The sequence below is a fragment of the Camelina sativa genome, chromosome 11 (assembly GCF_030686135.1).
Source record: "Camelina sativa cultivar CO46 ecotype springtype chromosome 11, ASM3068613v1".
NCBI lineage: Eukaryota > Viridiplantae > Streptophyta > Magnoliopsida > Brassicales > Brassicaceae > Camelina > Camelina sativa.
Window position 1 is genome coordinate 47,062,828 of NC_141890.1, and position 25,474 is coordinate 47,088,301.

The 25,474-nt window shown below is 37.2% G+C and overlaps 6 protein-coding genes and 2 pseudogenes across 9 annotated transcripts; 4 read left to right on the top strand and 4 right to left on the bottom strand.

Annotated features, from left to right (window-relative positions):
* Window positions 1-2,085: 2,085 nt before the first annotated feature.
* On the top strand, window positions 2,086-4,518 carry LOC104726489 (putative protein phosphatase 2C 78). Its single transcript, XM_010445357.3, has 4 exons — window positions 2,086-2,905; window positions 2,993-3,301; window positions 3,706-3,811; window positions 3,964-4,518. The coding sequence occupies exons 1-4, from the start codon at window positions 2,414-2,416 to the stop codon at window positions 4,314-4,316; spliced, it is 1,260 nt and encodes a 419-aa protein (XP_010443659.1). The 5' UTR covers window positions 2,086-2,413; the 3' UTR covers window positions 4,317-4,518.
* A 144-nt stretch (window positions 4,519-4,662) lies between these two features.
* On the top strand, window positions 4,663-8,911 carry LOC104726491 (uncharacterized). 3 transcript variants are annotated; one of them, XM_087474190.1, is made up of 15 exons: window positions 4,663-6,065; window positions 6,157-6,244; window positions 6,348-6,394; window positions 6,507-6,596; window positions 6,688-6,741; window positions 6,858-6,935; window positions 7,015-7,083; window positions 7,169-7,324; window positions 7,406-7,532; window positions 7,707-7,741; window positions 7,856-7,945; window positions 8,029-8,133; window positions 8,207-8,347; window positions 8,444-8,553; window positions 8,632-8,911. In XM_087474190.1, exons 1-15 carry the CDS (start codon window positions 6,030-6,032, stop codon window positions 8,708-8,710), a joined length of 1,305 nt encoding a protein of 434 aa, XP_087330316.1. In that variant the 5' UTR covers window positions 4,663-6,029; the 3' UTR covers window positions 8,711-8,911. The 3 variants fall into 3 exon arrangements, with proteins under 3 accessions (XP_087330316.1, XP_087330315.1, XP_087330317.1); XM_087474189.1 differs by having other exon boundaries at window positions 5,912-6,065; window positions 6,507-6,605; XM_087474191.1 differs by having other exon boundaries at window positions 5,912-6,065; window positions 6,694-6,741.
* Window positions 8,912-8,937: 26 nt separating this feature from the next.
* LOC104726490 (putative pentatricopeptide repeat-containing protein At5g59200, chloroplastic pseudogene) lies at window positions 8,938-12,008 on the top strand (annotated as a pseudogene). The gene has a single exon (XR_015571898.1). The product of XR_015571898.1 is annotated as a putative pentatricopeptide repeat-containing protein At5g59200, chloroplastic pseudogene (transcript).
* Window positions 10,728-13,562, bottom strand: LOC104728987 (subtilisin-like protease SBT4.3; annotated as a pseudogene).
* Window positions 13,563-14,142: 580 nt separating this feature from the next.
* LOC104726492 (DNA-directed RNA polymerase II subunit 7) lies at window positions 14,143-16,075 on the bottom strand. The gene is made up of 6 exons (XM_010445360.3): window positions 15,795-16,075; window positions 15,084-15,249; window positions 14,936-14,986; window positions 14,767-14,832; window positions 14,607-14,675; window positions 14,143-14,501 (listed from the first exon to the last, which is right to left on the bottom strand). The coding sequence occupies exons 1-6, from the start codon at window positions 15,908-15,910 to the stop codon at window positions 14,439-14,441; spliced, it is 531 nt and encodes a 176-aa protein (XP_010443662.1). The 5' UTR covers window positions 15,911-16,075; the 3' UTR covers window positions 14,143-14,438.
* Window positions 16,076-17,397: 1,322 nt separating this feature from the next.
* Window positions 17,398-19,811, bottom strand: LOC104726493 (serine/threonine-protein phosphatase PP1 isozyme 2). Its single transcript, XM_010445361.3, has 4 exons — window positions 19,254-19,811; window positions 18,219-18,778; window positions 17,949-18,131; window positions 17,398-17,667 (listed from the first exon to the last, which is right to left on the bottom strand). The coding sequence occupies exons 1-3, from the start codon at window positions 19,456-19,458 to the stop codon at window positions 17,958-17,960; spliced, it is 939 nt and encodes a 312-aa protein (XP_010443663.1). The 5' UTR covers window positions 19,459-19,811; the 3' UTR covers window positions 17,398-17,667; window positions 17,949-17,957.
* An 860-nt stretch (window positions 19,812-20,671) lies between these two features.
* LOC104726494 (ras-related protein RABA2d) lies at window positions 20,672-22,732 on the bottom strand. The gene is made up of 3 exons (XM_010445362.3): window positions 22,535-22,732; window positions 22,189-22,392; window positions 20,672-21,359 (listed from the first exon to the last, which is right to left on the bottom strand). Exons 2-3 carry the CDS (start codon window positions 22,351-22,353, stop codon window positions 20,871-20,873), a joined length of 654 nt encoding a protein of 217 aa, XP_010443664.1. The 5' UTR covers window positions 22,354-22,392; window positions 22,535-22,732; the 3' UTR covers window positions 20,672-20,870.
* Window positions 22,733-23,878: 1,146 nt separating this feature from the next.
* Window positions 23,879-25,454, top strand: LOC104726496 (uncharacterized). Its single transcript, XM_010445363.3, has 3 exons — window positions 23,879-24,139; window positions 24,552-24,657; window positions 25,087-25,454. Exons 1-3 carry the CDS (start codon window positions 24,034-24,036, stop codon window positions 25,163-25,165), a joined length of 291 nt encoding a protein of 96 aa, XP_010443665.1. The 5' UTR covers window positions 23,879-24,033; the 3' UTR covers window positions 25,166-25,454.
* The last annotated feature ends 20 nt before the right edge of the window (window positions 25,455-25,474 follow it).

Consider the following 25,474-nt stretch of genomic DNA (forward strand, 5'->3'; position numbering starts at 1 on the left):
ATTACCCTAGTGGTTTAGGTACTATATGAATAGATGAATCCCAACCAAAAACAAAAAACACTCGATGTAAAATGACGGAATAGTTGAAACATGAAACCCCAACTTACAAACTCTCACAATCCTTTCCTTGTGCCCGTAACATCCCTAATGTTCATCTAATAAATGAATCTTGACCCTTGCAAAACAAAAACAAAACAAAACTGCGTCAAGACATAAGTGGAGGATGTAAACACGTGTCGAGTATGGAGGAAGAAAAGAGGTCAGACAAGGGTAGAGAGAAAGGGGTCAACGTTGTTAAATGTTTAGGGAAGTGGTCCCCGCAGTTGTCAAATAGAACCCAATACCCATATCTACGTACTTCTCTCCCATTGGACGCCTTTTCCTGATCTTTTGTTTTAATTTTTCTCTTGAAATCTAAAGTATAATATTCCCATATAATATTGTATAGTTTACTTGAATTGGACATGTCGGAAGAAATACAAATGTTTATGTATAAAATGCAATTTATTTATATATAGCTCACTTACTTCATTACCAAATCTCCGTTTACCTAAAAAAAAGAAGAGCTAAATGATAATTTACCTAATTAACGGTTTAACCACACTCACATGGATGTTTTTCTATTTTTCCTCTTATAAAACTCCCTTTTCTACACTTTTCCGCATATTCGTTTTTTTTATTTTTTCTACTAATTCAAAGGATCAACAGTATTTAATTATATATGATAGCTGATTAATATTAATAATAAGAGAGTACTGAACATGTGACCAAGTAATTTGTATTAGATATGTCAATGTATTATCATATGCAGTTGGTGACTGTTATCTAATATTGAAAATTTTGACAGATTGTAACCTAAAGAAATTGCAAGATGTTTGAATATTTTTAATTTTCAATTGTTTATTCTTCTTAATTCTCAAAACTATATTGATTAAGAAGTAACGATGCTGTCACTTGTTCAAATTTTATTGTAGTTCACGGAATTTTAGCGTCCCAACCGAAAAAGTTATGGTGTGTCAAACATTACATATATACTGGTACGTATCTGATAAAATTAGTCTGGCGATGTCTGCTAGGATTGCACTCTTATAGTATGCCACATTATATCTTGATATATTAAAGTTAAAATAGAAAATTGGTCATGGTGTCTCATAACATTACACACTTAGAAATCATGTAACTGTCACACACCTGTCAAAAACAATGAAGAAAGTTTGTATCTGAATTCATTTTCATCCTGTCAATTCGTAAAACAAGGTAACAAATCCTTTAAAAAAAAAATCTTTGAATATTGGTTCACCATAACAAATGTCAAAAACCATATCTATTATTATTCTAAAACTTTACATGTTTGCTGCATAAAATAAAAAAGAAACGGATATGACACAAATGGAACAAATGCAGAGTAGACCAGACAAGCAAACATATAAAAGAAAACAAGTGTTATTAAATCACAAAATTAACTCACCTTTAATTCTTAATTTAATATAGCATTGCCTTAATCTATTTCTTTTTAAATGTTTCTAAAATGTATTCGCCACACCAAGTTTATATTTGCTAGTGACGTATTCAGATATTCTACTAATTATCACCTTTTTGCTCTTATGTTTCGTAGTCACACATGGTCAATTTTTTTTCCTACAATAATTTTCTCCTTAAACACACCAAACTTTTTGAAAAAGATGATATATATGCCGTATTGTCACGCTCACCATAAAACAAACGCGATGAATCATCATCATCACTAAAACGCCAAATTAATTGTCTGAAAAATTAAATAAATATTATTTTCCACATGTTTAACTAAAGTATTGGTTGATTCCCATATCTAATAAAGTTAATAAACTTGTAGTTTATAGTAAAACAACTGGAATTGGTAAAGAAAATTGCCATAACAAAATTTGGTAAAAATCTATTAAAAAAAAAAAAAAGAGAGAGATCGCATGCGTGTCATCAAAGGTTCTTTTCACTTTAGGTCTCAGTTGTGTTAGAAGTTGATTGGCACACGTAAGTGTTTTCGTATCGCGATTTCAAAGAGAAGTACCATTTTTACACGTGGCTAAAATCAACGGTCAAGATTTCTTCGTCCAGATAGAGGAGCGATACGTCACGCCATTCAACACAAAGCTCCTCTCTCTCTTCTTCATTCATTCTTTCGTTTTTTTGATTTTTTGAGAGTTTTTGGTTTGATCTGCCCGTTTAAAGTCTCGGGCAAACACCCTGCCCGTAACATAAAAAGATGATTTTATTATATTTATATATCCCTCTGGTGAAAGAAGCTAAATATAAAGCTTCCATGGCTTAATCTTGTTTAAGCTCTTCTCTTCTCTTCTCTTTCCTGTGTCTCGTCTCGTTCACTAGGTTTTTATAGTTTTGTCCGAACGTAGAGAGTGATGATGATGATGGAGTGTGAATGTTGAACAGTTTCGACGATCGCATGGCTGAGATTTGTTACGAGAACGAGACGGTGATGACGAAAACGACGGCGAAGCTTATGAAGAAGACGACGACGACGACGAGGAGACGTGAACGGAGCTCTTCCCAAGCAGCGAGAAGAAGGAGAATGGAGATCCGACGGTTCAAGTTTGTCTCAGGCGAACAAGACGCTGTCTTCGTCGACGGAGAGTTAAAGAAACGGAGGGGACGAGAAGCGACCGTCGCAGCCTCAGCATCTGCCGTGTACTACGAAACGGCGAAGGAGGTCGTCGTTTTATGCGAGTCTTTGAGTTCGACGGTTGAGGAGGCATTGCCTGATCCTGACGCTTATCCTAAATACGGCGTCGCTTCAGTCTGTGGAAGAAGACGGGAAATGGAAGACGCCGTTGCTGTGCATCCGTTTTTTTCCCGTCAACGAACGGAGGGGTTTCACTACTGCGGCGTTTACGATGGTCATGGCTGTTCACATGTACGACACCGTTTCATCTTTAGTAATTTACCTCTATGGTCTGTTACGACGTCGTTTTTTGATGTTTTTTTTGGTATTATGTTTTAGGTAGCGAAGAGATGTAGAGAACGACTACACGAGCTAGTGCGTGAAGAGGTCGAAGCTGATGATGCTGACTGGGAAAAGTCAATGGCGCGTAGCTTCACGCGCATGGACATGGAGGTTGTGGCTTTAAACGCCGACGACGGTGGGGCGAAATGCCGTTGCGAGCTTCAGAGGCCGGACTGCGACGCCGTGGGATCTACAGCGGTTGTCTCCGTCCTCACGCCAGATAAAATTATCGTGGCTAACTGTGGTGACTCACGTGCTGTTCTTTGCCGTAATGGGAAGGCCATTGCTTTGTCCTCCGATCACAAGGTTGTGTTTTATTTTCTATCGTTTGATACAAATCTGCCTTTTTGTTTTGTTCAAAATTTTTATCCGTCAGATCTACGGTTATGGTATACTGTAATACTGATATGGAAAACGAGAATTTCGTTACGTGTCGCCTTCGAAACTTACCTATCATACTTCTCGTTGTTTAATGCATTTTTTTCTTTCTTATATTGTTTTTTTTTTGGTTTTGGAAAATTCGAATTTTGTGTAATGGGCATGCAACACCTGGACGGTGATTAAAGAATGTAAATGACTTTTTAGATTAGAGGATCTGATAAAGTTTATGAGTTTTAAGATTATTTAATCCGTCGTGTCACTGTTATCATCAAATCAAATGACTATTCTCTCTCTCTTGTTTTTATTTTTTCCTTTTACTTTTGTAACAGCCGGACCGTCCAGACGAGCTAGACCGTATTGAAGCAGCGGGTGGTAGAGTTATCTACTGGGATGGCCCACGTGTCCTTGGAGTACTTGCAATGTCACGAGCCATAGGTCAGTTTAATTGATTACACTTGACGAAACACTCTTGTCCCTGTCCTAGCTAGTGTGTTGTACGAAGTTTTTTATTCGTACTTTCAATAATGATGATAATTAAATCTCGTTTCGCCGCGGTTTTTTTTTCTTTTTCTTTTTCTTTTTACCAGGAGATAATTACTTGAAGCCCTACGTAATCAGTAAACCGGAAGTAACCGTGACGGACCGGGTCAACGAAGACGATTTCCTTATTCTAGCAAGTGACGGTCTTTGGGACGTGGTTTCAAACGAAACTGCATGTAGCGTCGTTCGCATGTGTTTGAGAGGAAAAGTCAACGGTCAACTTACATCCTCGCCTGAAAGGGATGGCGCCGGTGCAGGGAATGTGGTGGTCGGAGTGGGAGGAGATGTATCAGATAAAGCGTGTGAAGAGGCGTCGCTGTTGCTGACTAGGCTTGCATTGGCTAGACAAAGTTCTGACAACGTAAGTGTTGTGGTGGTTGATCTACGACGAGACACGTAGTTGTTTCTTGTCTCTCTCTCTCTCTTTCTCTCTCTTTCTCTCTCGTAACGTTTAATTTGTTTTTTTGTCCAGAGTCGTCATCGACTTATGGGCTTTCTCTTTTAACCTTACTTTTTGCTCTTCGGTGTAAGACGTCGAAGGGTTTTTAATTTTAGCTTGACTTTTGGTTATGTCACTGTTAATGAATAGCGGTTTAAATCTACAGATTTTTCACCGTCGTGAAAAAGTAAAAAAAACCGTGAACTTTGGTACATATGTGAACGTCTGAGTCTGAGTTTTCTTATCCGTGGTATCCTTGTTAATAGGATGGTAAATCCCATCAAAGCTAAGAACATGAGTAAATATCTCAATCATGTACAAAGCTAAAAAACATGAGTAATACTCGTTTCCAACGCCTTTCATGAGCAATGCATTTTGGGAGTTAACAAAATCAAAATCTCCAACTTGAAAATGATACTCAAAAAGATATTTAATGGAATCCTTCTCAATCTTGTTAAACCAAAGACCTTAATTCTAATCAACAAGCCCATTAGCATTCTTGTCACGAAACAGAAAGAACCAAAACAATACATGAGTAAGTATTAGATCTTAGGGTAATAGCAACAGCTCTACTATGTTAATGTAACATTTCTAAAACTTCCATGTTTATTCCCGTAATATGGACAATACATCAAGTGGAACTACAAACGAAACAGTTTGGTGTCAAATAAGTCCGATCTTACATGTTGGACCTGTGCAACTCCGTCAAACTCTCCTTCTTCATAATTTCATGATATATATCAATCTAAGATTTAATAAGCTTGGTGATCTTGCTATTAAGCTTCCTTTCTTTACTTTTCATTGCACTAAATAAAAGCTCTAATCTATCGTCTCTAAGTTTTTTTTTTTGTTAAAGGGTTTCTATCGTCTCTAAGTTTGCCTAATCTATCTTGATAAAACTCTTAAGAGCTTGATTGCTACTAGCATATTGGATTTTGGCACAAGATGCACCCATACCAAATTAATTTGCATTATTTGTTGGTCAAAACTCCTCAAAACCCTTAAAAGGTCATAACGACGTAATATATGTATGGCTGTATGCAATCTTAGGTTATACGCACGATGTGCAACAGTTAGGCATGGTTTGTTCAGTATATTTCCGAGTGAACTAATGATATAAAGAAAAGCATTATAAAGTTAGTTATTTGGCAGATTACCCACTTTTCCTAAACTTAAAAAGCAAACTAACCATTCCCAAAAACTTTAACACTTTATTTTCGTATGGGCTTTATTTTCGTATGGTTGATAAATTACAGTTTTGCATACTGGAATAATGTTTATTTACTTAATTAAAAATCAATAAACTTTACTAGAGAAAAATTTCCAAAGATTTTATTTTTTATAAAAAATATCTCGTATTTTAAAAGAAGAAGAACAAAAGATGTATCTGCATAAATTGGTTTTTTCTTAGCATTTTTATTTATTTTTTTAAAAGAAAAGTAGTGTAATTGTTTTTTTTGAAAATAAAAATATTGAAGTAAGTAGAGTACATATTAACGGGCTCGATTTCAAGGTCCATGGGCCTAATTATCTATCCCTATTAGCCCAAATTAATTATATTCCATTCTGTTCGCCGGCGACACCCCTCACCGTTAAATCGACGTTCGAATTTGCCGAGACCAGAGAGGCGGGAGTAAAAATCCATCTGGTGCGGACGCTGTAAGGAATCATACCATGGACTCGCACCACGCGACTCTAGGTCGCCGGACTGTAAGGATATTTCCGTTATCGCCGTCTTTTATCTTCCTCTGACGGTGTCTTACATCGTTGTGGCTAATTTGGTTTCTGTGATTATTTGTAGTTGGAAGAGATTCGTCAAAAGAGAGCAGCTCAAAGGCTGAGCAAAACTTCTTCAGGGCCAGATCTTAGCGAAATTCCCAATCCTGCCGGTTATTTCCATCTCTAATCTTCTGATCTCTCTTTTTTTTCTCCTTGCTTTGCAAATTTTTGATTGACTGCTTCGTCGTCTCAAATTTTGTAAATGTGTTTCAGATTTTCCGGTGATCAGAAAATCTGAGAGTGGAAATCGACTTTCTGAGGTAACATTCTGATCTAAATTGGATCCTTAGGATGATCGTAGGTGATAATGAGAATGCTTGAAATTGAATCTTGGTGGTGGTAATGGTATGTTTTTTTGAATTACTTTTACAGACAGATGTTGGTGCTTTATATTCCCAGCTTAAAGAATTGCAGAAGAAGAATGCAGAAATGGAGGAGCGCAACAAGATGTTGTTCTCAAATGTATTGTTGGTTGCAGTCTTTTCCTTGTTAAAGATCAGATCTTATGTTTTTGTTTTTGAATGAAATGTAATTTTTGTTCTTGGGGATTTAGCTGCAGATAAGGGAAGCCGAGAATGAATCACTTGAGACTCGGTTGAATGTCCTGGTAAGTAATATTCAAATCGTTCTTGCTGTAGTGTGCCAATATGAATCTCTAGGAAGTCTATTTGGCAAACGATTCTACTAGATGGCTTGACATATGCTCTTGTTGATGGATAATAGGAACAAAACACAGTGCCATCTCTGAGAAAAGCTCTCAAGGAAATTGCAATGGAGAAAGATGCTGCTGTTGTTTTACGAGTAGGGAATACTCCTGTTTTTAGTTCTTTTGGTCTCCTCCGTTGATTGCATTTTGATTGGCATAGCTATTTGCTTACAGGAGGATCTCTCAGCTCAAGTTAGGACTCTTAAAAAACGTGTTAAAGAGGCAGAGGAGGAACAATATCGAGTATGGAAACAATCTTCTGCCTTCCAAAATCTAATTTTCCTTTCTTCTTTTTTTCTAAAGATACCATAACCGATTGTTAATATAGGCTGAGGAAGATGCGGCATCTCTGAGAGCAGAGCTTAACTCGATACAACAGCAAGCAATGAGTACTTCATTTGTTGGAGGGTCGTCAATGGGAGTTTCCCCGGATCAGTTACCTTTATTAGAAAAGGAGATGGCTAACATAAAACTAGAATTGCAGGTTTGAATATTTTTGAAACAAATAATATGTTCCCCGAGAGAGTCTTTCTTTCTACTAGTATAACGTTCTTAATATACACAGAAAGAATCCATGTTGAGGCAGCAAGAACAACAGCGTGTAGCTGAAGAACAAAATCGAGTTGCTTCGTTAATGTCTGAAAAGCAGGAACTAGAACAAAAACTTTCAGTTTTATCCAGCAGTGCCTCAGGTAATATGCAATGCTATACAATTTTTCTTTTGTTCAAAGCAAATTGGTATTGCAGCTGTTACGATCATCAGGTGTTTGGATAAACTGAGTGACATGTAGATGCTTTTAAAGTCAATTCGGAAATTGTTTGTTGGATACATATCAATGACTTTTTCCATGCTATTTATTATGCAGAAGTATCAGAGTTAGGTCAAAAAGGATTTTCAGTGGTAAGAGATTGTTATTAACCCATTTTTGCCACTTGCCAGCATATTATTACTCTCCTTCAACGTTTTATGGAATCCCTTAGTTATAGCCTTATAGGTTTGATTGTTTTCATGTAGGAAGATAAAGAAAAACTCGAGAAGCAGTTGCATGATATGGCTGTTGCACTTGAAAGATTGGAGAGTAGTAGGCAAAAGCTTCTTATGGAGGTAATGCCGTAGCTCTTTGCAATTACTTTATATAATGGTCAAAAGGCTTAATTAGAGAAATTACTTTCATGCATGACTTTCAGATTGACAACCAATCAACTGAAATAGAGAAGCTTTTTGAGGAAAACTCGAACCTCTCTGCTTCCTATCAAGAATCAATCAATATATCAAATCAGTGGGAGAATCAAGTAAGAGTACCACTGAAACTTTAGAAACATTTTTTGTGGACTTCTATGTTGATTTTTAGCAAACCTTATATAGGTGAAAGAATGTCTGAAGCAAAATGTAGAACTCCGTGAAGTTCTGGACAAGTTAAGAACAGAACAAGCTGGTGCTATTTCACGAGTGTCTTCAGAAGTCCAGGCCAATGGGTCACATGGAACTGAAACACTGTCTCTCAAGGTTTTGGTCTTCACCAGCTCTCAAGTATTATAATAAAAGTTAACTTCAACTTAACTGTTGTTTGTGTGATTAAAATTCCGCATTACCTTTTCTCAGGGCGAACTAGCGAAAGAACAGAGCAGAGCAGAATCGTTATCTGCTCAAGTTCTCCAACTTTCAGCTCAACTCCAGCAAACAACACAAGCATACAACGGGCTTGTTCGAGTGTAAGTTTCACACAGAAACTTCTTAAATCATTGGAGATTACATCGTCTATCTAATTCTCTTATCGCAATTTGTTGCAGCTATAAACCTGTGCTTAGAAACATTGAGAGCAGTCTAATCAAGCTGAAGCAAGATGGATCGGTTACAGTGGCACAGTGAACCGGGAAACAAGGGCACACTTCTGAGCAATGAATATATGTTGATACAACAAACGCCTATTTGGAACTCAAGGGACAAGTGAAACTAACATAATTTGGTTCGCTTTGTTTTATTGAAAGCTTTGATTTGATTTGGTAGGCTTGGTTATATTCGGTTTATTCGAATCTATACATTTTGGACAAATTATATTCGGTTTTTTTTTTTGAGATTCTTTATTTGAGCGCGAAATGATATCATCCTTGACGATGGCGATCAGCGGAGGGCCATCAGCTATCCGGCGTGATCCCGATTCAAACACTCTCAGACTATCACGGAGGAAAACATTAATCTCTTTACTACGAAACTGCAAAAACATTTCTCAAGTTCCATCGATTCACGCCATGATCATACGAACCTTCCATGACCAAGATGCTTTCGTTGTTTTCGAACTCATCCGAGTATGCTCCGCTCTCGATTCAATCGATTACGCCTGCGACGTGTTTCGTTACGTACCTAACCCTAATGTTTACCTATACACCGCAATGATTGACGGTTTTGTGTCATCTGGTCGTTCCGCTGATGGAGTCTCGTTGTATCGTAAAATGGTTCAAAGTTCGGTTTCGCCTGATAACTACGTGATCACTTCTGTTCTGAAAGCTTGTGGTCTGGAAGGTTGTAGGGAGATTCATGCCCAGGTTTTGAAGTTAGGGTTCGGGTCTAGTAGATCGGTGGGGCTAAAACTGATGGAACTTTATGGGAAATCTGGGGAATTGGTTGATGCTAAGAAGGTGTTCGATGAAATGCCTGAGAGAGATCAGGTTGCAGCAACAGTGATGATTAATTGTTATTCTGAACGTGGTTGTATTGAGGAGGCGTTAGAGCTGTTCCAAGATGTTAAGGTTAAAGATACGGTTTGTTGGACTGCGATGATTGATGGGTTGGTTAGAAACAGGGAGATGAACAAAGCATTGGAGCTTTTCAGGGGAATGCAGATGGAGGAGGGTGTTAGTCCTAATGAATTTACAGCTGTGTGTGTTTTATCTGCGTGCTCGGATTTGGGTGCGTTGGAGCTCGGGCGCTGGGTACATTCGTTTGTTGAGAATAGAAAGATGGAGCTTAGTAATTTCGTAGGCAATGCTTTGATCAACATGTACTCTAGGTGTGGTGATATCAATGAAGCAAAGCGGGTTTTTAGGGGAATGAGAGACAAAGATGTCATTTCATACAACACGATGATCTCTGGATTAGCAATGCATGGGGCTAGCTTTGAAGCTATCAATGAATTTCGAGATTTGGTGAACAGAGGATTTAGGCCGAATCAGGTGACCTTAGTTGCTCTTTTAAACGCATGTAGCCATGGAGGTTTGTTGGATATAGGGCTTGAAGTTTTCAATTCTATGTATAGAGTTTTTAATGTTGAACCGCAGATTGAGCATTATGGATGTATTGTTGATATTCTTGGTCGAGTGGGTAGACTAGAGGAGGCTTACAGATTCATAGAAAACATGCCGATAGAACCGGATCATATCATGTTAGGAGCTCTTTTGAGTGCTTGTAAGATCCATGGAAACATGGAACTTGGTGAAAAAATCGCCAAGAGATTACTCGAGTCTGACAATCCAGATTCTGGGACATACGTTCTCTTATCCAATATTTACGCTTCATCAGGGAGATGGAAAGAAACTACTGAAATCAGAGAAAGTATGAGAGAATCAGGGATTGAGAAGGAACCAGGATGCAGTACTATCGAAGTGGACAACCAGATGCATGAGTTTCTTGCGGGAGATACAGCACACCCTCATAAAGATGCAGTTTATCAGAGATTACAAGAACTGAATCAAATTCTTAGATTCAAAGAGAATGAAACTGATACGATAATTGGGGTTGCTGGACATCATTGATTTGTAATGACAGATACACATTGTTCTCAGGAAAGTATGTCTTTGTTCCTCAAAACTTTGTCTCTTCTTCTCTCTGTTTTTGATGAATGGTTTGAAGATACAAGAAAAGCAAAATTAGTAAAAAGCCAAAAGGAGTTTTAAGGCTGGATTGAGTAAGCCACGATTGGACTTCTGACGCTGTGACTCCCATCAGACCATACCAAAGACGAACTTACAAGACTTCCATCCTTCAGATTTTCACCAGAGATGGTCACAACAAACGATTTCTTCTCCTTCAGGAAACCGAAACTCAGTGTTTCTGGTTCTATGTTAATCCGAATCTCATGTCGAAGAGGAAGTACACTTGCCTTATACGTAGAGTTTGGGAGTCCAACATTAGTAACGGTTCTTCTAAACGTGACATTGAATGGATCACGAGGAGGCACAAAAGTAGTCATTGCTGGGTAATTCAGATCCTTGACTTCTGTTCTTTCCGAACAAGTGACGTCCTGTCTTGAGATTTTCGTGAGCGACCTTGAATCAAAACCCTCTGCACATAAATCTTCAGTCTCTACTTCATACACAAGTCCCGGGTCGCTTGCTTTGGTCGGGTTAATTTGGCCTGAACCATATGCAAATATACCATGACAGAAGAAAGTATTGTTTTTTGAAGTTTACTTGTTGTCATGATAGCGGATTTGATTGCCGAGGGAGACCAGTCGGGGTGAAAAGACTTGACATAAGCCGCTACACATGCTACATGAGGACAAGCTACCGGAGAAAATGCAGCCAAAATCTCTAATCCTGGTGCACTTACGTCAGGCTGCAAATAACATTGATGTGATTCCAAAAACATTTGCTTATAAAACAAGGCGAGCTAATGATCTTTGTACTGATTTCCCTTCAAGAGGTTCTGAATAGTGAAACTTGGCCCACGAGAAGAGGATGGAACATAAGGAGCTTCTCTATCAACTATCTCTTCGGTTCTCAATATCTCCGCTTGTGGGTGCCTGCAAATTTCACTCTTTTAACATTTCAAGACCGAACGATCGTTCAGATTCATCACTGCCCTTTGCTTACTCTGTAGATTGGATGTATGCTTGATAGTTTCGTAGTTCTTTAAGCTCAGAGAAGAGGCAGGTAATGGTAACACAAAGGCGATGTCTGGATACAAAGTGTTTAGAACAATGGCTCCAGTGGCTCCTGCTATGTGAGCCTCTCTGTTTCCTAGGAAGTCGTCACAGAGGACGATCTTCCCTTTGACCAGGTCTCTGTCCACACACCCTTCTAAGCAATAAGTGTCAATAGAAATGATCATTCTAAGCATCAGTGTGTTTTGATTCAATATTCTGATTGGAACGTGAAATAATTTAAGAAGAGATTTCTGACTCACCCGGCTTGGTCTTGGGGACAGTTTTTCGAAACGTTTTGGCCGTAAACGATCGGGAACTTTGTCTCACTGAGACTGAATGGATTAACTGATAGACCATGTTTAAAAAACAGAGTATCTTGCAACTGAAATGACTCTCATTTTGAGTTACAAAAACTCGAAGACAAGTTACCATTAATGCTTTTCCGTTACTAAGAACGACTCTGTCAATGAAACGCCGATCCGTAGCACTGACCGCGACGGTTATCACGGTGATACATTTGCCACTGAACCTTGTTCAGGCCCATTGTTTCCTGCTGAGTCGGCCGTGATTACCCCTCTAAACATTGCGTGAAACGAACCAATGGCTACAGAAGTGTTTAATAAAATGGAGACATAATCGGTTGAGATTGAGATTGAGATGACATCAACACCGTTGGCAATGGCGTCATCAAACACGGCCAGAATATTTACATCGCTGCAGCGGGCGGGATCTTTAAGACAGACTTTATAGGCGGCAATTCTCGCAGATGGAACTCCACCACGAGCCGTACCTTGAGCCAGGCCGTAAAAGCTGGCGCCTTGAACCGCATTACCAGCAGCTATTGACGCAGTGTGGGTTCCATGACCTTCATCGTCTCTTGCTGAGAGGGAAAATTTGTTGTAAAACCTAGCTCCGATGAGTTTGCTTGTATTACAAGAAAGTTAACACCAAAACGTTTAGCACTTACATTTAACATAGGTTTTATAACTTCATTAATAAGAGGTTAGAATATAATTTACTTGCTGCAAGTGAAGTTTAGGCCACCTTTACAAGAACCTTTTCATCTCTCTGGAGGAGGACCAAAACCTTTGTCGTTGAAGCTCTCAGATTCCGGCCAGATTCCGCTGTCGATCACTCCGACAATAACATCACTTTCTTTCACATTTTCTCGTTTTGCACTCTCACCAAATCCCACAAAGTCCCACGATCTTGTTGTCGTCAGTTCATGACTTTTGCTTGGAAACACAGATACTACCTCTTTCATATCTGTACATTCAATTCAATGGTTATATTATTTAGAAAAAAGATCTTACCAAAGTTTCTGACAAATTATTTTTGTTTGGTAAGAAATAATGATTTATGAAGTATACTCACTTTGAAGTTTCGGACTCTCGGCTTGAGATAGTTTGGCAGCAAATCCATTAAAACTCCTTTTATAGCTAATTATTAACAAATTTGATGCAGCACTGAAGAAAGGAAGAACCAGAGACAAAGAGAATACTGTAATAATCTTGATCCTCTTATAAAACATATGTAAACAGTTTCGAATTCGAATTATGACTAAAGGTTAAAATCTTACTTGATGCCAACAAGTTTTTGGAGTATACTGAGATGGTGAGATGAGGTGAGTACCCAAACTCAGGAAGTGCTCCCATATACACAATATAAACCTGCATACATGTATGTAAAGAGAGAGATAGAGGGAAGAGAGAGGTATTATAAGGTGTTTTGTTCATATGCGTATCTCACAAAAACAGATTAAAATCTTGAACTTACCTGTCTATTATCATTTGCAAACACATTTGTGGTGAAGATGAATGCTACATAAATTAACAAGAGAGATGTAGAAAGCTTAGCCATTTTGTGAAACTCTAAACGAGAGAGTCAAATTTGAGACTGTGATCAAGAGAGAGGACGAATGTGCGATATCATAGAGATCTTATGATCACAAGTATCATGGACAATATGGAATCTTATTAAAAAAATACATTTTCAAAGTCATATGTTTCATAAAAATTGAGAGAACTATGTACAATGAACTTAATTTAGTACATTTGGCTAACCCTTAATATTTGGTTTGGGTCTGTATTTTGCACAAACAGGTACAAAATTAAACCTTTACTAAATAGGCAAAAAAACAAATCCTACTAAGAAAGTTGATGAATGGTAGAAGTAATTATGATTTTTAATTACAGTCTAAAAGATATTGTTTTGTGCATTGTACTTTTGATTTTACACAGTAGAACTGTTTATTTTCTAACCAATCCTAATTTTGGTTGTTTTGATCAGATTTTTTTCCTATATAAAAACTAGACGAACACTAGGATCAGCAACATATGCGATTACAATGGACGACTTGAAAAATGAATACACTATGACATTTTTCCCCACAGCACAAGAATCATGTCTGGATGGAAGACTCTACTATACTTGCAGCATAAGTTTCAAACTTTCAATATTTTACCTTCACTATGAACTAAAACCAATGTCTAAATCCAAGTAAGATACAAGTTTCACTGAGATACGTACTTACGTCGGATTGTTTCCACCATCCGGTACGATATATTGTTTAAAATCTAAATGGTCATGACAACAATTTTGAACAGATACAAAAGTTCACTAAACTCGCATTAAGTTAAATCCCACAAGCTTGGTTTCAATTTGTCCGGATAAAAGAATCCGGACAACATTCTCCGTAAAGAAAGACGACCAAAATCGAAAATCGGCCTGAAACTTCTATCCGGCTGCAGGATCGTTTATGACTCCCAAAAAATCGTCTTTGATGGTACCCACGCAAAACTGCAAAACCAAAGACAAATATGCAAATTGATAAGATTAAAGCCAAAAAGCACACAACAGCTCAACAACTATAAGTTGCATAGAGTTATTGGAGATGGTGCATACAATCTCTGTGGCATCAACTCTTGTTCCGATAATCTTTAGTCTCACTTCACATTCCTTTTGAATTTTAACCTGCAAGAAGCATTAGAAGATTGAGTTTCTTTGAAGACAGAGAAACCACCAATATCACTGTTTTACAAAAGAAATAGAGAAAGAAACATACTGATCCATCTGATGTGGTATAATTAGGCATGTCTCCAGCTTGAAACTCCATATCATCCGGTATCAACTGCGATGATTTGAAAAGAGGAGAAGAAGAAGTAAGTATAAAACACACATAGAGCCAAAACTGAACTCGAGATCAAATTCATGATGTAAGATCATAAGCTTACATGTTTAGACACAAAAATCTGAACAGGGCCAGCTTCAGCGAAGAATCCCATCTGTGATATAAAAACATTAGGACAATCCAATGAGGTCTAGACTGATTTGCCATTAAAGACATTTAGGCTATATAAAAACTCTATTACATATATTTACCTTATTGACCAAAGTGACAACAGCTTCCAAAATCTCGCCTTTGAAAGGTCTGAAAACGACGCATTGGTATTTAACTGGAAAGGTGACAAAACCAGTCCCATCTCGGATCAAACCTTTTCCTATGCTCTCTATTCCTGTTATCGCCACTACAAACCCATGACGGCCACTGTCCAAAACAAACACAGGAAAGCATCAATATGACATTGCAAAGATGAATTGCACATCTTAAATCCAAAGCAAGGACAAAAAAGCCTAGAGGCCTCAAGAAATAGATGAAGCACCAAAAAAAAACTATACTAGAGAACAAAGTTATCGAATTCAGTATCAAATACAAGACAAGATACTAGATCTAAGTGAGCTGCGAGAGAATGAACTTCATACATTAATCCTAAGAAAGCTAAAGGCTTCAAACAAATCCCTTATATTGAATCTCAGGCAAAAGCTCAGAATTAGCTTAAAAGAACGATTTTTATTCGAATTGAATTCAATATAAGCTGCATAGAGGACTAAAACAGACGATTAACTCCAAAACCCTAACTGATTGAAACGAAAAAGAGCTTAGGGTTTCCAAAAAGATTCAATTTTTACTGAAGGGTGTCTATGTAAAACGAATCCGAATTAAGAGATTGAAGTAGTAAAAGGTTTCGATTAAAGGATCCAAAAGAGTTGATTTTTAGAAACGAGGAGTGGAATTGAGAAGAAAGAGAGAACCTGCAAGTGCCTTCGACATCTTTCATGAGTTTAGATACGAGGTTTTCACGAAGGTTTCGACCAAAGAACCGTGGATGTAATTGCATGTTTCGCTCCAATACTATGTGGAAGAACATCTTTATCTCTCTCTCTCTGTATCTCTCTTGTTAATTGTCTTATTGAGCAAAACTAGTTTGATGAGTTCGACCAGAAGAATAAGAATGACCAAAAACAACTCGCTCGCTGGTTATATAGAACAACAACCTGCCTCAGAGGTAGTTTTCTCTCAACCGTCGGATTCCAATAAAGCCTGAACGGCCCAGATTGTTTTATAGTATTTTTCCTTTTTCTTGTTGTTTTCCTTCAACTTATTAAATTTTGTTTTCCTTTTCCATACGTTTTAATAAATCTAATTATTGTTTTTAACGCAGTAAATTTTATAGTAAGTCTATATATATATATTTTGATACCTACCAAAAAAAAATATATATATATTTTGATTTTCGTATGTTGTAGTATTTTGTTAGTTAACAATATCTTTGTTTGTAAAAACATCCTTAACAAAATCGATCTTGTCTTTAATGAAATCATCTCTTATTATGATGGCCCTTCTTAAATAAAGAATAAAAGTGTTGTGTTTCTTGAATACTAGACAGAAACTTATACGAACACTTTCTTGTTTGAATCTTTAATTTATGGAGGATAATGTGACGGCGGAGGAGGATACGTCTTGATCGGAGGCGAATGGTACTGTACCGTTGGCGGAGGATATGTCTTGATCGGCGGTGGATACTGCACCGGTGGAGGATATGTCGTTGGCGGTTCCGGTGGATTCTGCACCGGTGGAGGATATGTTGTTGGTGGTTCCGGTGGAGGATGCGTCTCGATCGGCGGAGGATTCGTCTCGATGGGTGGTGGATACTGTTCTGGCGGAGGATTCGTCTCGACAGGGGGTTGTGGAGGTGGCCAAGATGGAACTTTAGGGTGCCATATAAACGGCGGCTTCTTCCAGGGCCAGTGAAACCAGTTAGAAACAGGGTCAGTAGAAGAAGCAGAGGAGGCCAAACAGAAACTAAAAATGCTTCCTTGTGTTACTAAGAAGACTGCCAGAGCTAAAGTAACTACAAGAGACTCCATTTTTTTGTTGTTGTTGTTGTGATTTACAAGAAGTTAAATAGAGAACTCAAGACTCTTTACTTACACATGACACGGTAGTGAAATTGCATTAGACCTCACAGTCACAGCTGGTTCTTAAACCACAATTCCAGGAAGTAAATTAGTGACAGAGAAGCTTTTGGATACATTCACTTTCATAGCTTTGACAGTTTCATATGGAACAAAAGGTTTTTTGACTTTTTAGTCAACTTTTATTCGCTTTTTAGTTCTATAGAATCTGTGCATTTGTGATGCGACAACCACAACAAAGAGGCTTTGAGTGATTTGTCCAAAAAAAGAAAGAAAGAGAGGCTTTGACTAGTGAGTGGTGTGACGAATCTAATAACAAAGGCTCTGATTAAGAGTTTGAAGACGAAATCTTTGGCTCGTATCAGAATCCATGAAACCGAAGATACCCTGAGTGTAAGTGTGTGTGGATACAGAACGTAGTACATATACACTGAGGAAATTGGTTGTTGAAAAGAATGAAAATTTGCAGACTTTTTTTTTACTGTCTATAGAGTCAGAGAAGAAGAAGAAGAAGATCATAAGAACATAAAAGTGTTTTTAGAAAAGAAATGGCAAGAGTTCAAATAAGATGATATAACATGTAAATTATGTTGTTGTTGTTTTTTGCCTTTGCATGCAAGGCCTCCGGACAAAGTCTCAGGGAGCTTCAAATGCCTCTCCAACTTGCTTTCATATCGCATTTTTCCTCTTCTTTCCCGCGAGGTTTTAACTGCAACATGCAAAAATGAAAGAATTATTCTATAAGTGATTGAATCTGAGATCCAAGCTCTGAGCTCATATTCACAAAGCTCAAAACTTTAGCAAACAAGGAAAACCACTTGTGTTTAAAACAATCAAATCTTTAACAATTTATGTATGCAGAAGATGAGCTAGTGTCATAATCTAAGCAATTTGAGAAGAACTGCTGAAATTGCAATCCGAAAATCTCAAACAGGAAGTGAAAGACTAAAGACTCAGCAAAAGTTAGTTAGTATATGGGACTTGAACTACCTCTTTTCTTCATAAGAACCGGGGCCTCCGATCCGCAGGCTTAAGAATTTGGAAGGAGCACATTAAACTTTCGTCAACACTCATCATAGCACCAGCATTGTCAAATTCACCACAGTAGTTGGGAGCAGAAAATATAGTCACAAGCTGTCTATCGGCAAAGAACTCATATCCATCCTCTACAACCTGCAAAGGTGGGAAAAGCAAGCTTCTATTAGAATCTCAGCCACATTTTATAGCGAAAATAGAAACATGAATATTGTGTAGACCAACCTGATGAGCACGACAGATGAGATCCATATCATTCTTTATTAAGAATTCCGCGACTTTGTCAGGACCAAACGTGTAAGAGACTCCACGGTCATTCATCCCCCAACCTTTGACATCTTTGCTTGGATCAGACCAAAGCAGATCACAGAGCAAACCAGAGTCTGGAACATCGGTTGGTCGCTTAATGTTCTTAATCTGTTCCACATTGGTCAAATCGGGAGAAAGACCACCGTGCATACATAGTATCTTATCGTCTATAACAGCAGCCACGGGGAGACAGTTAAAAGAATCCGTAAATACTTTCCAGAGTCTGACGCTGAATCGACGTTTACACTCATCATAGAATCCATAGATTCTGTTAATAGAAGCACATTCGTGGTTTCCTCGTAGAAGGAAAAAGTTCTCAGGGTACTTGATTTTGTAGGCGAGGAGAAGACAAATAGTCTCCAAACTCTGCTTCCCACGGTCCACGTAATCTCCTAAGAACAAATAGTTAGCTGTTGGTGGGAAGCCTCCATACTCAAACAGCCTCAATAGATCTGAATACTGTCCATGAATATCACCTGACATAAAACCAAACAAAACCATTTTAAATTCAAGGGACAAATCAAACATACGAATACACCCAAAACAGATCATTTCTAAATCCTTCTAAAAACAGATTTTTTTCATCCTCCATAACAAAAACCATCCTAGGTTACATACATCAAATCAACGAAGAAACGTTGTAAACCTTTTTTAAACGAGGTCTCGTCTCAGCCAAAATTTTAGAGCAATCCAATGATCTTTAATGTGTCTTGTCTCTTTGAAACGAGATCAGCTGGCTGCAATCAGATGATGGATTAAACATCTCTATCTCTTCTTAGCTACTATTTCCACACAACTTGACCAAAACAAATCGCTGCCTAAAAACCAATTTCAAACCTACTCAAAGAAGGGACCAAAAAAAAAAGGACCTATCTTTTTTTTGTTTGGGAGCTGATCTAAGAACCTAGGAGCTCAGATCCCCAAAAAAAAAAGAGAGATTAGTTTAATTACCGCAGATCTTGATAGGAGCTTCGAGCTCAAGAAGGTTAGGCTGTTGAAGAAAAATCTCTCTAGAAACGAGGCAAAGCTGTCGGATCTCAGACTCGTTGAGCATAACCTGTTTGGTTCCAGGCTTAGGGTTTCTGTAATCCAACAAACGACGAATGATATCATCGAGAACGGCAGGGTCCATGCTTCCCTGCCCTTGTTGCGACATTCCAATAGACGACGACCTCTCTCTCCACCAACGATCCAAACCCAACAACAATATCAAAAAAAGTTTCAATCTTTCAGATTATAATCGATCGCCCAAGAAGAGAAACTTATCAAAAGTTTTTCAAAAAATCATCTCTTTCGATCTTTGGACCAAAAAAAGTTTTCTCCTTTGTTTTCCCCAAATTTTTTATTTTGTTGTTATTTTTTCGTTTTTCTAACGATTTTTTTTTGTGATGGGTGAGTTTATCGAAGGTTAGTGGGTTTTTTTGTTTTTTGTTTTTTGTTTTTTTCTCCCTTTGGTTATTTATTTTATTTATTTCAAAATTAATTTGTAGAATAAATAATTAATAAGCTAATGCAACTCTCTTTGCAAATAATGTTATAATCATCATCTCTGTCCGTGTTCTTCCATTTCGGATGGATTTGCTTGTCCCCACTAATCTCACATCACTTATGAATTATTTTAGTGATTTTTTTATTTATAAATATATATATATTTGCATGTATTGTATATAATCTTCCTTTGTTTGATTCATTATGACTATATTTTCTTTGCCAATTCATCCTCATTTTTAAATCATAATACTATTGAAGTTTTGGATTTCTATTGAACATTTTATGTTAAAAATCTCCATTTATTGAAAATGATACTATTTTTTCACCCTAAATTGGAGATCGTTTTTTTTAAAAAAAAAATTGGTGTTTAACTTTACATGTATTTTAATTTTAACCATATTTTATCTTGTATTTTTTCGATAGCTTTGTTGTAAGAGTTTTAAATTTAGACTAAAATTAGACCAACATTTTACTCTTTACCGGCCAACGGCATGAGAGGTGTTTGGGGCAAAAATAGGAAAGCCGTAAGGTCTGATACGGCGTAGGAGTTTTTGAGTAGCTAAATGTCGTTTCCCCTTGATTTTAAATTTGTAACTAGGATTTATTAATTTTAATAATGTTTATCGTTGGTTTGTTATTCTCCAATCTCGATGAGCTTATTGTTTTCCGTCTTAGGTATTACAAGTTTCAACAATGATCTAAACCTTCTTTGATAATTGGAAAACTACTAATGTAAATCTACTCAATGTTAACAATGATTCATATTCATCAAGATGCACCATCAACCTAATCCGGAAATGGGATCAAGAATGAACAACTGTAAAGCAGAACTAACAACGGAACATACTAATTCAAGAGAGAAACACAAAGAAGAGAAGTTTAATAACAAGCTTTTCCTTCTTTTTTTTTTTCTTTCTGAACACAAAAGTCCATCAAAGATGGAACGACAAGAGTAAATGAAGAAAAATATCCTACATAGTCTTGCATCGTTGTTTGTTACATTTCATCAGCCAAAACTTAAAGAGAAAACAGAGAGAAGAAGAAGAAGAGAAAAAATAAGCAAGAGAAAGTTTCCAATTAAGTAGAGCAGCAACCTCTTTTGGCTGCTCCAGATGTGTCATCAACGTTAATCGTTGTTCCTTGCCCCGGAATCGCTGAATTAGCAGCTGCTGCTTCTTGAGCAGCCAAAGCTTTTTTGCTTATGATGTGGTAAATCTCTGTTAACACGGTTTGAAATGCTTTCTCAACATTTGTGGCTTCAAGAGCAGATGTCTCCAAGAAAGAGAGACCTTCCGTCTCAGCTAAATTTTGACCATCTTCCTCAGCAACTGATCTCAAGTGGTTTAGATCAGCTTTGTTTCCAGCCATCATGATCACAATGTTGGAATCCGCATGGTCTCTAAGTTCACGTAGCCACCTTAGGACATTGTCAAAGGTCTGTCTTTTGGTTATGTCATAAACAAGAAGCGCACCTACCGCACCCCTGTAGTAAGCGCTTGTGATAGCTCTGTACCGCTCTTGACCAGCAGTGTCCCATATCTGGGCCTTAACAGTCTTCCCTTCAACCTGTATATCCGTAAGAAAAATCACAACAAAAATTAACAACTGAAGAGATCTCATTCACAAAAATCATTAGTTAAACCCATAATAAACATCTTTCCCACATCAGCAGTATATGTTAATGTTTTAATGAGTTGACTTTGATGATATGGAAAAAAATAATTAATTAGGGACAAGTTGTGGGAAGAAGCTTTAGGTCCATTGGACTTTTCTCCAGCTATACCATCCACACAAAAGTATTTTCCCATGACTCATGGCCAGCACATCTAAGATTCTCTCTTGATATTAGCAAACAAAGTTTGATAAAACCAAATTCCAAAAAAGGTGAGAGAACAATACACCAAAATACTTCCAGTTTCCAAACGTTAATACTTAAAAAACTACTCAATTCTTAAGAAACCATAGAACCCTTTTCACTGTCTATTACCTAATATATAAGCATGTTCCTGAGACTAACCAAAAAGGATATGTAAAGGATGCAACTTTAAAAGAACAAAGAGTAAAAAATAAGAACACAACTGCATCAAATGAACTAACATTGACCTAGTGATGAGATCATGAAGAAGCTAACAAACCAAAAAGGCACAAATCTCAGGACTCAGATCACGTAACATATCAAAACCACATACATTATAGAGATCACGTGAAAAACGAAAATAGAGCTTGACAGGGACACACATGGCAAAAGATCACAGACGCACATAAGATACTTGTTCAAAATTCTCTGATACTGATACTGATACTACCACTTGTGATTATATAAACTACCCTTTGTGCTCATTCTCCCAAAAAGCAAAAAACAAAAGATTCAAAAAGCAAACTTAGAAATCATCACCTGAAGAGTTCTGGTGGCGAATTCAACACCAATGGTGGACTTAGATTCCAAGCAAAACTCATTCCTTGTGAATCTAGACAAGATGTTTGATTTGCCGACACCAGAATCACCGATCAACACGATCTTAAACAAATAATCATAATCCTGTTCTACCCTATGCGCCATCTTTTTTTCACCTCTTCTTCGATCTCTCTCACCCTCCTCCTATAAACACATACATATCCCAAATCAAAAAGCGATCTTCATAAACAACACACTTGTATATATATATACCATCATCATCATCACAAAAGTGGACAGATCCAACGAAATTAAAAACCCGAGCGAAACAAAGAACAGAACATACCTTTGTTTTGTTTTATTCCCTGAAAATCAAAAATTTCAATATAACCCTTCTTCAGATCTGTTAAAAAAGGATGAAACTTTTCTTAAAAGGAACCCTCTTTTGATTACGAAATTTATTTTTCAGCCAATTGAGGAACAAAAAATACAGAGGAACTGTGTTTGGGTTTCGTGTTTAAAAAAATACGTATGTCTCTGTATAATTGGTCCGTATAAATTACTAATATAAGTAGCTTCTTTGAGGCGTTGATACGGCGTCGTATTAGAGAAAATGACAAAAAGTTGCTGAGGTGGATGATTCATGGACGGGCAGGCTGACAAAAAAGTAAGAGGATGTTTCTTTCAGGGGTAACTTAGGAATTTATGACTTAAATTGTTATCCCATACGGTAATCAGCCAATTAGTAAGAGCCACGTCATGAAAATAGTTTGATATTTTCTGTAACTTAATTGATTTTTTTTTTTTTTTTTAGTAATAAATTTACATTCTGTCATGTGTTGGTGATGGACTGTTGATTGATTGATCACTCGATCATTCGAATTTGAGTAGTAGACTAAAAGATTCCAACATCATTTATTTGGTGATAAGTTTGAAAAAAGATTAGTGGTGTATTCTTTATTTCGACTTAATTTAGTATGGTTTCGGTTAAGACTCGAACCTTATTATTCTTTTGTTTATGTGTAACTGATTGAAATTATTAAAAAAATATTACATATCTCTCGTTTTGCTTGTTAAACAGATTTATGTATGATTCCTAGGTGAATCCCATTTTTCGTTTTGCACAACCTTAAACTCTTGTTATGTGTAACTGTCACAGAGTCCTATGTCTACTTTTAGTCTATGGATCCAATTTTTTAATGGATTTCACATCCTCTCACTAGGTCTGTGAGCTCATCACCGGTTGGTTTGTTACGTTAGAGGTTTTAAATACTTGTTTACCGTCCTTACAAATTATCACTTGACCTTTTTCTGTGTTTGTACTCATTCGCACAGTTCCGACAATTACTTTCTGGAAAGTCACCCATGCTCAGACTATTCCAGCTTAAACAGACAAGCACGTTTAATTCAGAAATTCTTTCGGGATCTTTGATCGAAAAGATAAATGCACTTTAATAACATACGTGATGAAACGAAGGAAACTTTTGTGCTAACATTTATCAAACCTGGGTGTCACATGATAAATGTTAGTACAAGGTTTCCTTCGTTTAAAGCTTGGTTGTATCAAAAAAAAGTTTATGAAACGGATGAGTATAATAAAATATTGCAGCTAAAAAGGCCGAATAGGGTGATTTTAGTGGGCCAATAACAAGATAATATAGTTCATAATTGATAAAAGGCCTCAAAATGAGCCCATATTAATCTCAACCAACATTGATATGGTCGGTCACTGCGAGTAGAAGCCACGCGGCGGTTGAGAAAGAAAGAAAGAAACAGAGCAAAGCCAACGCCGTCGCAGAGAAAAAAGAAAAAAGAAAAAAAAAGAGAGACGCCGACGACGAAGATATGAGAGAGACGGTGAAGTTGATAAGCATGGAAGGCTTTGAGTTCGTCATCGATAGAGAAGCCGCTATGGTTTCTCATACTATCCGAAGCATGCTCACTTCTCCAGGTTAGTTACTCTGATCTGGCTTCGGTTATACGGGTTTTGATGCTCGTAATCCAGATTCTGATCTTGCTTGATTTCGATTGATTCTATCTGATTTGGTTGTGGATTAATAACCTCAGCGAGAGATTATGCTTACAATCGCAAATTCAATTGCGTAATTGAAATCTTTCAGTTTCCAATGAGGAAGCTTGTCCAAATTCATCAGATCGTTCTCAATTTCACCTAAAGATCAATGCTTTAGAAATAGGAGGTTCCCTTTGTTTAGGGCAATTGAAAAGAAACGTTCTTGATCTTGCATAAGTGTATTACTATTCAGTGTTCATAAATGCTGGAATCTCTATTGTAGTAGATGCAGCATGTATCGTGATCTAAAGAAAGAAACTTTGTTGTTTTTGTTGTTTTATTTTTGTGGTAGGTGGTTTCTCGGAATCGAAAGATGGCGTTGTGACATTCCCTGATATTAGCACCCCGATTCTGGAGAAGATCTGTCAGTACTTCTACTGGTCTCTTCAATACTCCAGGTTCCGTTATCTAACTCGCCTCTTTCTCTATGTTGATCTCTAGAAGAGAACATGGCGTTGAAGTCTCTATTAGTCCCTTTCTCATCGCGGTTTGTAGTATCAAAGTCAGACTACTTAGTTAAGAATGACGCATCCTCTAGAAATAGTCTCATTGCAAACTCTTTTACCCCATTTGCATATCGAGTTCAATTCTCAGGAAAGTTTTGATCTTTAGGAGCCTCTTGTGATTGTAGTACCAGGGAAAGTAATAATATTTGTTCTGCTTTTAGTCTCATTAGTTTTATCTCTCTATGAACCAATGTATTGAAAGTGTTCTGTTTTCTAGAATCGGATTCCTTTTTAACCGCTTCTCTCCACCCCTATCTTTCTCTCTTTTTATAGTTGTTTATTCTCTAACTACCGATATGCAAAATGTTGCATCTCTTACAGAGGCAAAGAGACCGAGTTTTACATCGAGCCTGAACTGACTCTAGAGCTGATGATGGCTGCTAACTATCTTCACACTTGAAGAACTAAAAAGGATGACGCTGTTGAATCTTATTCGACTCGTATCGTTTATGATAGGTGTGGAAATTAATGTTAAATCCTTGGAGCGGGTTCATATGCTGGTTTGACAAAAACCTGCATTGGGTTCATGAAGAACTATTGAATAGCTCTGAGTGTAAGTCATGTACTTCTGTACTAGTTGATAGTTTTAACTGCAACATCAAAAGTTCTTGTGGTATTTACTAGTTATTTATATTTAAACAGCTTTAGCAAGCTTCGTAATAAGCAACAAACAATTCTGGTTCTCATAATACACAGAGGAAATTGCTCT